At 43.2% G+C, this 12118-nt stretch overlaps 1 protein-coding gene across 1 annotated transcript in view; it reads right to left on the bottom strand.

The window, feature by feature from the left end:
- Positions 1–11723, bottom strand: part of SPTBN1 (spectrin beta, non-erythrocytic 1) — a 176883-nt gene extending 165160 nt beyond the window's left edge. Inside the window, exon 1 of the mRNA XM_056852636.1 lies at positions 11528–11723. Within this exon, the coding sequence (XP_056708614.1) occupies positions 11528–11675 (148 nt within the window). The 5' untranslated portion in view covers positions 11676–11723. The remainder of the gene's footprint in view (positions 1–11527) is intronic.
- Between the last annotated feature and the right edge of the window lie 395 nt (positions 11724–12118).

Here is a 12118-nt window from a genome sequence, read left to right as displayed (position 1 = left end):
AAGGAAGTTAAAAATAATACTTATTACCTAATCCATTTTTTATTATAAAAATAGTGCTTTTTATTTCTGTTGTTCTTTCTTTTTTTTTCTTTCTCTTTTTTTGAATATAGACAAATGAAATAGCAAATACTTAGATTATGAGTAATGTTAATTAAACAAAATAAAAAAATATCTTATAAACGTTTGTAATAATATTAGGATTAGAGCCTTAAACAAAGGAGAGTACAAATAAATGACAAGACTGAGGGAGGTGTAGAGGAAGTCTTTACATTTTATCTTTTATCTATATATGTATGTACTTTCAACAATTGTTTATTAGAATTTATACTTTGATGTTTAAAAAAAAGTGTTAAAAGAAGCAGATGGCAGGGGATGCAAAGGGAGGTAAGCTGGAGAGATGTCCAATACTATATATGCACCTAGGATTTAGAGCCCTTTTCAAGCCCCTCAGGGAACAGAGATTCTTAAAACCAACCCCTTTGATAGACAGGCAGTAAGAAACTTCCCAACTGGCCAAGCCAGGCATGATTACAAGAAACCCGCCTTTTGCTAGGGGCTTGGTCAACACAACTGTAATTCTTGCTTACTGTTCTCAACATTTCCAGTTCGAACTAGCCTGCAATAGGATTTCTTCTCTCCCTGAATCCTTACCTTCCCCTTGTTCTGCCTACTTTCTCCTCCCAGATTCTGGGCTGTCTTTTTGGCAACTGTTTGTATTATGGCTTTCACCTCTGCCTCTTTACTCTGATTTGGCACTGCACTTCTTGGTCTGTTTTCCACAACCAGGTCCAACTTTCCCCCCTGAGATCGCCTGCAGTAGCCTTGAGTTCCACCAAATATACTCCCTGACCAGGGGAGACATGAGTTCAAATTCCTAATCAGCCATGAATTTCACCAGGTGACCCTGGGCCAGACTAATTTATCTCACAGAGCTGTTGTGAGGCTAAAGGAGGGAAAGATCTATGTACACTACTCTGAACTTCTTGAAGGAAGGGCTAGATTAAAATGTTAATGACAGATAGAAAGACCTCCACTGCAGGTAAAGTAACTCCTGCCCTTAGTTTTTGATAATACTGACCTACTCAAGCAAACTTCATTGATACAATTCTACCCACCAGACTAAGACCACCAGGTTTCCAGGCTGCCAGATCATTGCTAAACTGAGTGACTGGGTTTTCGACAAGGGGTGGAGAAAGTTTCCGATTATTTCTCACTGGTCAGTGTGCCTCTTTTTCTCTGTTAAATGACAGAAATGTGTAGCGTAGAGCTGCCAGTTGAACAAGGGGGGGGGGGGAAACCTAGATTAGCTTTTTTTTTTAAATGACAACCTGCAGACTAGTCGGCATATTTTTAAAATGCAAAAGCCAATCCTTTGAGCTAGTTACCAAAAGTCTTGGAGTATATCTCAAATACTCAAGAGTAAAGAGGCATTTTCACTTACTGGGCGTGCTTGAGTTGTGTAGCCTGCGCCTGTGCTCTGAAGTGCCAGGTTGTTAAACTCAATCCCACTGCTGAGTGTGGTATAGGGCCGCAGCACACCTCTGGGCAGATCCTCAACCAGCAGCCCCACCCCAGCGACATCCTTTGTGCCTACAAGCGCCAGCTGCAGGGGCAATCAGAAAGATTTAACTCTCCGCCCGATTCCTTGGCGTTTGTCCTGTTCCACCTCCCGGTCCTGTCCAGACAGCCAGAAATCAGGCAACCCTGCCGCAGTGGCAACTCAACAGCATTCTCCTGTGTGCAATTTTGTGGGCACTGGAACTACTAGCAGTCCAATGCCAGATTCATACACGAGCCAATGCCGCACCAGATGCTTTTGCAGCAGCTCTGATTTAAAATAGCTGCAAGTTCAGTCTCACCTTGAAAAGGAAGATGCTGTTGGAGCTGGAGTAGCCCTGAGGATTCCAGCTGACAGCGGAACAAGAACGACCTGCAAACCAGGTGCTTTGGGTTTTAAGTTTCCGTCTAGTACTGAACAAATCCCTCTAATGTCCTTTGCGCACTTGACCTCTAGTTTTCTCTGCAACCTCAAACTCTTCTACATTTATTTGGAAGTCTTCCTCTACCATTAAAGTGAAATCCCCCTTAAACAAATACTGCAGCCGTGTGGGGTTATGGCTTTAAGATGTGTGTATATGTGTGTGTGTGTGTGTGTGTGTGTGTGTGTGTGTGAGAGAGAGAGAGAGAGAGAGAGAGAGAGAGAGAGAGAGAGAGAGAGAGAGAGAGATCTCCCAGAACATACCAAACAAATGGAGCAATCTCTACCTCTCCTGTGACTTACTGTTCATATGAAACTTTATTTCTAAAGCTCTTAACGGGGAATTTAAAAGCAGCTTTGGCACTGGAATATTGGCCCTTTCTTCCCTCGCTCCAAGGAAGAAGTAAACCCTCACTTCTCTTTTCTTCACTTACAACTAATCTAGATTGGGGGGGGAGTTTCCTGGAGTTTGGAGGGAGGTACCTGGGACCTCCTCAAACTCTGCTCTCCCCAAGCGCCTCCCCCGAATCCCCAGGAATTTCCCACACTGGAGTTGGCAACCCTATCTCAGGGGAAGATCAGCAGGGGGAGGGGATATGATGTCACAGAATCCACACCCCAAAGCTGCCATTTCCTCCCTGGGAACAGATCTCTACAGTCCAGAGATCAAATGTAATTCCAGAACAGGGCCCATCTGGATGTTAACAACCCTGACTAGAGATGGTCCAATACATTTAGGTGCCAAATGGCCTCCTATGACGGCAAAAAAAAATATACAAGGATAAACTAGATTAATATTCTTCCCTTAAAAGAATGCTCAAATCAGCATCCCTCACACCTTGCCTAATAGTCAGGCTGGCTGTTGACACTTAATAGTAGCAGTAGCAGTGGTCATTGCAGTTGAAAACACAAGGATGGGGGATGCTGACATCTGAAATGACAAGAAGATGCTTGTTCATTTCTAAAGCACTACCCCAGGAGATTTAAAAAAAAATTAGTGGCAGGAAAGGGCTCAATAATTCAGCAAGCCAAAATGGATTTGAACTTCAGGCCAAGGGAAGCTTCCATCTCAATAATAACATTAAAACGCAAATAGAAAACCTAAAATCAATAAAACCTACTCTGAAGTTACATATTTTCTGAGTTGGAAAAGATCCCTAGGTTGCGAAGCAATGAAGACAAATGAAGAGAAGAATTATTTCCTGCAGAGAACTACACAATCATTTTTTTAAAAACTTATTTCACATACTGTGTATGTTATATCCAAACTCCTGTGAAATCCACCTCTGGAGGTGCATGTCTCACTGGTGATTTGCTCATGCCAACAAAGCAAGGACAGAGGTAGCATGTATGTATGTGTGTTGTCAAGTCACAGCTGACTCATGACAACCCTTTATGGGGTTTTCAAGGCAAGAGACTAACAGAGGTGATTTGCCATTGCCTTCCTCTGGATAGCAACACTGGTATTCCTTGGTGGTCTCCCATCCAAATAGTAACCAGAGGTGACCCTGCTTAGCTTCCGAGATGCAAGGAGATTGGGCTAGCCTGGGCCATCCAGAGGCAGTGTAGATAACTTCATTTCCAGATCCCATCAGAAGGGGTGAGATATATATGCTGTTGAGGAAATGTGCATTCTCCCAAAGTGGGAGCAGAATGTACATCCATTCATTATGGTAGATTGTGGAACTCCCTGCCCCAGGATGTGGTGATGGCTGCCAACTTGGAAGGCATCAAGAGGGGAGTGGACATGTTCATAGAGGATAGGGCTATTCATGGCCACTAGTCAAAATGGATACTAGTCATGATGCATACTTATTCTCTCCAGGATCAGAGGAGCATGCCTATTATATTGGGTGCTGTGGAACATAGGCAGGATAATGTTGCTGCAGTTGTTTGTGGGCTTCCTAGAGGCACCTGGTTGGCTACTGTGTGAACAGACTGCTGGACTTGTTGGACTTTGGTCTGATCCAGAATGGCTTTTCTTATGTAATTGTAATTTATTGTTACGGCCATGGGCCAGCATTTTTTCTCATGTTCTTATGTTATTATCTCCCATCTTCAGAAGGACATGGTGGGATAGAGAGTGTAAGGTAAGCATATTTCCTCTCTTACTGTGTTTTTTTTTTGGGGGGGGGACTCTCTCAGGATAGATGTTAGAAGGAACATGAAGCTTCCACCACTGTTTATCTCATGGTCCCCAATGTTCGTGCCCACTATTGTGTTTCCTAGTACCCGGTTCCTTCCTCCCCAAAGCAAAGCCACAATCCCAGCTTCCCTTCATCTCAGTGGAACAGGGCATACAGCAGAAAAGCCCAGGAGCAGTTTTACCTTTGTGTCTGCCTGGAGTGCCCATTTGGAAGCTGCTGCCTCCATCATAGGAAGATGCTACCTGTGGTAGCCAGTTTGACTGGCCATGCCCCCCAAGGCAGGCATTTTTGGTGGTGCCAGCTACCCTTTTCAAAATTCCCAAAGTGTCCGCAGGTTTAATAAGGTTGGGAACTTTACATCACACTGGTGGTAAGAGCTGGGGGGTGGGGGGGGTGACCACATACCTTTCCCCTTTCTTTCCTCCTTTCCCCCTTCCCCTAAACAGAAGTATTTCCCATTTGTAACATTTGAAGCAGGCCTAAATATAGCACCATATCAAATCTACAGCAAGCTTCTGAAAGCACTGAAATGGGTGCCTCTTTTAGACTAGCTGAATAATTTAATTGTGCGTGTTGTATTAGATGTCCCTTAAGTGATTGTTTCATGTGTATTATTTATTGCTCACCTAGAGTGTGAAGCAGTATCTAGAGTCAATGCAGCCTTCTAACTGCCTTTAATAGGATCCCTGCTAAACTCACTATCCTTTGTATTAAATCACTATGATCCTTAGCTGGATAAAAGGAAAGGGTTGTTAGTCTTTTGAGACCACACCCCCTAATAAAACCTGGCACAAAATCAATTAACATCTAAATTTTACTGTCATGACTGATTTGGCATCATCTACAGACTTGGGGGCACAGTCCAGTTAGAAGTTCCCCTGCAGAACCCCGGTCAAAATGAACAGGAGATGTACAAGAGCATTACAGTGTCTCTTTAAGAGCCGCCCCGGCAAAAGAGCTCTAGACAGAAAACAACATTGTCAAATCTGTGATTAGTAATTATGAGCACTGGGAAGATGCTTCCATTCCCATTGATCATATGCTGGTCAAACAACCAATAGAGAGTGGTGCAGGATTAGTCTATATGCAGAGGTAACTGATGGAGGCTAATGGATACTAATGGGGAGTTTGGCGGCTCACTGTCTATAGGTATTAACTTTCAGTCACATACATTACGATGGGAAGCTGTGTTAGTCTGTCTGTAGCAGTTGAAAAGAGAAATAGTTAGTAGCACCTTAAAGACTAACAAAATTTCTGGCAGGGTATGAGCTTTTGTGAGTCACAGCTCACTTCTTCAGGTACAGAACTGAGCTGTGACTCACAAACGCTCATACCCAGCCAGAAATTTTGTTAGTCCTTAAGGTGCTACCAGACTCTTGCTGTTTTCTACAGTCACATACAATGTCAGAACAGCCAAAAGCTGAAACTACTTGCCTAGTTCATATCTGAACATTTTTTGTGTGAAAAGGGGAGAATGCCGTAAGATGCACTGGGTTCCCACTGGGAAGAAAGGTGAGGTATAAATGAAAATAAACAATAGGGCCAATCTGACATGGGTGGGGGTAAGAGGAAACTAGAAGAAAAATGCTTCCAAAAACACAGCACAATGAAGTAAGGCAGGGGAAAGTTTAGCTCCTCTCATCTGCAAGCTCCATTTTCTGTGTAAAAACAAGCTTCAACCCTCTGTTTTACACATGAACAGGCAGATCTGTGAATAAATACAAAAGGATTCCCCCCTATCTGGTTTGGCCCTTATTGGGTATCCTTAGGTAACTAAGCTAAGAAGGTGGTTATGTATGTATACGTATGCATTATTTGTACCCTGCCTTTCTTTTGTCACTCAAATTCAAATTTAAAACATATGCGGCATAACAAACAACCCCCCTCCCTCACAAAATGCCTGCAAAAATGAGAAGTTCCATTTGAACTCTCCTGAGCTCTTTAGATGAAGGGCTGAATAAAAAGAAGACTGTATGGATGGACTTCTTTAGTCCCTTCTGTAACTAAAGAGGGTTTAGGGATTTGAGCACATATACTACTCAAACAGAAAGCCCTGTAGCGCAGAGTGGTAAGCTGCAGTACCGCAGTTAAAAGCTCTGCTCACGACCTGAGTTCAATCCCAACAGAAGTCGGTTTCAGGTAGCCGGCTCAAGGTTGACTCAGCCCTCCATCCCTCTGAGGTTGGCAAAATGAGTACCCAGCTTGCTGGGGGTAAAGTGTAGACGACTGGGGAAGGCAATGACAAACCACCCAGTAAACATAGTCTGCCTAGTAAACGTCGGGATGTGACGTCACCCCGTGGGCCAGCAGTGCTTGCACAGGGGACCTTTACCTTTTACCTACTACTCAAACAGCTGCTTCGTTTGGGTCCCTGTCTGTCACCTGACTTTCCTAATGGATATGGTTTTGCTCACTAGGATCTTTGAGCACAGTTTCTCCCTTGCTTTCCAACAAGAGTGGCCTCTTTCACTTGCCAAGGTCAGAGTGTGTGGATTTGGTAGTTGCTGCTGGGAGCGTGAAGCTGCATTTGACACTATGGCACCTTTCAAACTGCCCTTATAATCTGGTTGAACAGCAGGTTGCTAACAGATTTTTTGTGTCTATTCAAGCTCAAATGGTTTGGCTCCTGGCTGCTAATAGATTATTTTTACCTGTTCGGACAAAGCCATTTGCATCCTGTTGGCACTGTGGGCCTCTGCCGTTTTTTATGAAAACTGCTTTCTCCCATTTTCAGTTCTTCCTTGCACTTCTGAATTGCTTCAGTGTTCTGTTTGAACAGTCTGGAGCACTTCCGAAAGGACTGCTATTGTTTTCCCACCATTTTTGGTGTGGCACATTCTTTTTCGGCTTTTAAAAAAATGTTCTAAGAGTTGCGCTAAAGCATTATAGTGCTATAACGTTATAGCAGCACCACTGACATGCCTGTTGCTGTAGATGGAAAAGAATGGGCTATCAAAAAAGATGGCAAAACAATAGTGGTGCTGTTTGAACTGGCCAGAGCACTTTAGAAACGGCTCATAGACGATCTGAAATGTGCTGTATGAACACCCATCTCTGTGTTGCTTTACTCGGAAACGGGCCAACAACTGATGAAATCTGGTTTAGAACAGTAATCTGAAAGGGGCCTATGTCTCTTGCAAACAGGCTGGGAGAGCCACTGTGCCTTTTGAGCTGGCACAGCCCCACCTCGCAATATGGCCCACGCCGCTGAGACATTTTGTTCAGAGGTCAGGAATGTTGGCATGCTACCATGAGATTTGGGAAATCATTTACAGAGTGAGTTGAAATGACGATGCAGGGCATTGCCCCAGAGCAGCAAAAGGAAGCTGACAGAACAGATATCCTTTTACTACACAAGCAATACTTGGATCACTTGTTGCCTGTTTCAAGTGACCAACAAAATGCCTCAACAAGGCAAGGTAGATAATGGGCATAGTAACAATGAGGAACATGGCCAACGGAGACCAATGAGCTTATTTCATTATTAAAGAACAAAACTCAATGATTTGGTTCCCCCCACCACCACCAGTTTGAGAAGGTGGTAACTGCTGCCAAGATAATGGATTATGACGTGGGGCTATGTTGCCTTCTATAGAAGGCTATGTTGCCTTCTATATCCCATAGGATTCTGAAATTAATGTTACTGGCATTGAAACCGGATGGCTGCTTCCAAATGATACAAAATGACTAGATGTCACAGATGGGGTTTAAAAACTGAGAGTCCGCAACTGATTTATGCATCTGAAGGTGTTTTGGAGACATATATCCTGTAGCAAGCGAATCAAAATATTACTTTAACCCAGAGTCATAAGCTGAGAAGGGCGCTCGCACCTGCACATTGGGGCCACTGACCTTGTGATACATTTAAAACTCCTATAGGTACATTTGCAGGATTTGGGGGTTTGCAACTCTGCAAATGCAAGCATTTTTACAAAGCAGTGCCAATGAAGGAGGATGGGTCCAGCCTTTCTGGGATGTGGTGGCAGCATGAAAGGAGCAGGTTTGCGGTGTGAAAGTGGTTAAACCCATCCCAGCAGATAGATATTGAAGTTTCCGCTGGCAATGCTTATAGCACTGGTCATGCTTTGACTGGTACATAGGGTTGCCAACCTTCAGGTGGCAGCTGGAGATCTCATGGAATTACAACTATTCTCCAGACTACAGAGCTCAGTTTGCCTGGAGATAATGGCAGCTTTGGAAGGTAGACTCTATGGCACTGTACCCTTAAACCCCACCCTCCCCAGGATGTACCTTCAAATCTCCAGGAATGTTCCAGTCTGGAGTTGGCAACCCTACTGGTGCACCTACCTTTAGAAGTGTGGCTTGGTCATGCCTATCCATGCTCTGATCACCTCTAGATTACATTATTCAACATGCTCTATGCGTGACTGCCTCTGAAGACAGTTTAGAAACTTCCATTAATCCACAGTGCAGTGGCAAATCTGTTAGCAACCATTTGCACAGAAAACATATCTTGCCAGTGCTCAAAGGCCTTTGCTGCCTGCCAGAACATTTCCAAGCACAATTCAAAATCGCAGTTGTTTAAAAGCCCTGAATGCTCTGGGGCTGGAGTATCTAAAGGACTGCCTAGTCCCAAGTGAGGCTGCTCAGGAGTTATGCTCATCACCTGAATCCCTGTTCCTTGTTCCTCCACCTTCAGCAGTGCAGTGGATGGCCACTAAAACCAGGGCCTTTTTCTGTTGTGGCATCTGGCCAATGTGCCAGCTTCAACTTTTTTTCCTGTTTCATTGTTTTCTGTTTCTGCTTTCATTGGGGAGGGGCTGTGGCTCAGTGGTAGAGCATCTGCTTGGCATGCAGAAGGTCCCAGGTTCAATCCCCGGCATCTTCACTTAAAGGGGCTAGGCAAGCAGGTGATGTGAAAGACCCCTGCCTGAGACCCTGGAGAGCCGCTGCCAGTCTGAGTGGACAATACTGACTTTGATGGACCAAGGATCTGATTCAGTATAAGGCAGCTTCGTGTGTGAATTGCTGATGTTGCGGCCATTGTGTTGAAGTGATGGATGTCTTTGTTTGATGTCAGTTGCATTTTATATGATATGCCCCAATAATTTTGTTTTTTATTACCATTCTGTGGGGTTCTAGCTAATCGTTTTAGGGCTTTTAGGACTGGTGTTTTAGTTTGATTTTAATGCAGCTGTTATGGTTTGGTTTTCATTGTGTTTTACTGTATTCCTAGCGTTGGACTCCATACAAAGCTGCCACTTGAAGTAGAGCTGTTCTGCGAGCAGAAATGCAAGAAAAAGACCACATTAGTCACTTGCACTCAGTCAAACTTATTGTATCCTCCTCACTTGCACAAGATTTTATGCAACTGATTTTTGGTCACTATAATACTCAGGGAGGAAATGCTAGGTGTCGGCACAAGATCTTGTGCAAGTGGAACTGCAATAAGTCCGTTTATATTTCCACTCGTGCATGACTGAATCCAAGCCTTAGTGTTTTACATCCCAGAAATCTCCTCAAGAATTTTGATCAGGAGAGAGGTATAGAAATGTATTAATCAAACAAACCAAACTTGCCAGTTATGAGACAATGCCCACAAGGGCTAACTCCTACAGGACCAGAGACCTGGACCCTTACGTGTCAGAATTTAGTTGCAGCCTAAGCCCCTTAAGCGTTTCCCATTAAGTTTCCTTCAGTGAACATACCAGTTTAATGAACTGCCTTTTAGATTCTGCCTTTTCAGCTCCATTCTTTCCGGTTCACCTCTCACCATGCCACACTGGATCATAACAAAAATAAAAGATCTGAGAGAATATAAGAAGAATGCTGCTGAATCCGATTGCTGGTCCACGTACTCCAGCATCTTTTCCCCACACTAGACATCCAGATGCCTCCAAGAAGCATACAAGCAGGACATATGAAGCCCCTGGCTGCATCCACACAGTAAAGATTCTCCATTTCCCTGTCATCACTGACACAAAGGCAGAGGCATTCACACAGGCAATCGCCATATCAAATCACACTGAAAATGAGCCAGGAATCCTTGAGACCATGTACACCCTATCCTCCCTCCTCCTTTCACACATGCCATACAGATTTTGGGACAAAATGCAGTTACTGACATCTGATTTGGGAGATACAATAAACTATGATTTCTCTTGCCTACAAAGCAAGATTCTCTAAAGCACGGATTCAATCCTGGCTTAGAATTCTAGTTTATAGACAAAAGAATAAACTATAGGTTGTTGTTTTGCCCATTCAGACGTCGTAACAAATTGTAGTTTATTCCATACCAGAATATCTTCACTCTCCTTTAAGTGCAGTAGTGGAGTGGCGGACACTCGGGCCAAGGACCTAGTGATTTATCCTCATGGCTTCAGACTGCAGCATTTGTGACAGCTTTACTACATCCAAAAGGAATACATGGCTAAGCCCTAATGAAAGTGATGACAAGCTCCCAAGTGATATCGTATTACAATTACCTTCCATAATATCAACTCCATTATAATATCGACTCCCATTTGCTTACATTCTGCAAATGCTGTGCTGAAAAGAAACTTGTTTCTTCATATTATCTGTCAGAAAAAGTAACACCTAATAGAGGAACGCTTAGCTTTAAAATGCATGATTGTCTTGAGAGGTTTTCCCCATACTTGAACCTTATTTTGGCTGGCCTGGCAACTCTCAAGGCATAAACAACAATTATGGACCTTTCCAAAGAACACAGCACAGAGAAACCAAACACGTAGTACCTGTTAACTCATTTTCTGGAGACTAACATCTCAGCAGGCTTTCTAGTGTATAAGAAGAAAGGAGTAAATTGCAAAACACATTTTCCTATCCTATATAAACGGGTATACATTGAACTCCTCTGTATTTTGCTCCTCTTTAAGGAGCACTACTGATAGGGTTGCCAACTGCCAGGTAGTAGCAGGAGATCTCCTGCTAATACAACTGATCTCCAGCCGATAGCAATCAGTTCACCGGGAGAAAAATGGCCGCTTTGGCAATTGGACTCTATGGCATTGAAGTCCCTCCCCAAACCCCGCCCTCATCTGACTCTGCCCCAAAAATCTCCCGCCAGTGGCGAAGAGGGACCTGGCAACCCTAACTACTGATAAAAGGAAAATCAATAGCTCTGCTTCCCAATCGAATTTACCTAGCATCTATATTGTCCCAGGCATGCATAGTGAAAATGAATAATGGCAACAATGCCTTATGATGTTTATTGATTAAAATATATCTACCCTGATTCAAAAGCAGTTGACAACATATGAATTAAAATAGTAAAAAACCAAAACCAACAGAAGAACTGTCAGTAAGTGAAGACAATAAGCGGTCAGATTTGCGCAACAGGTGTTAAATTACAGGAAAGGGTAAAAATCAAACCATCTTGCCCACTTGGAAAACCTTCTTAAAGGGGTAGTGAACTGCCTACCTGCTAAGGCTTTGATGCGAGACCTCTCGAACAGCCGTGCAGAGCTGTTCTCGTTGTCCCAGTCGTCAACATCCCAGCGGTTGTTCACATCACTGTATTGCTGTTGGATTTCAATATTGTCATAGTCTGTTGCTACAGTGGTCGTCATCTTGAACCTTCTCAAGCTAGCCTGGGCATCAGCAGCTCCTTAGAAAGATCTTCTGTACGGAAAGAAAAAGAATGACCAGTGTGACTAAAAGGTTTTTTTGTTTTTGTTTTTTAATTGTTTATTATTTTGTAGGGAATACAGAAAGGAAAGACGGGGAAGGGGAAAAGTTTGCATCTGTTTGCAATAAACGACATTGTCTCAATCATTGATATACACACATAGATTGTACTTAATACCTAAATTATGTTATACTTATTGTATTTATTACTGCTGATTCAAAATGTTAATTTCTATTCTATTTTTACTCGATAAAAGGTAATCATGTATATTTTTGTGCATAATAAGCAGCCGGTAATATTACTAAGATAATATTACCTGTGACTAAAAGGTTTCCATGTTTCCACTCACAAACTTGTATACACATGCACACACACACACCTTTC

This window comes from Euleptes europaea, chromosome 7, assembly GCF_029931775.1.
Source record: "Euleptes europaea isolate rEulEur1 chromosome 7, rEulEur1.hap1, whole genome shotgun sequence".
NCBI classification, from domain to species: domain Eukaryota; kingdom Metazoa; phylum Chordata; class Lepidosauria; order Squamata; family Sphaerodactylidae; genus Euleptes; species Euleptes europaea.
The sequence above is the reverse complement of the archived record's forward strand: the minus strand, read 5'-3'. Positions and strand labels throughout refer to the sequence as shown.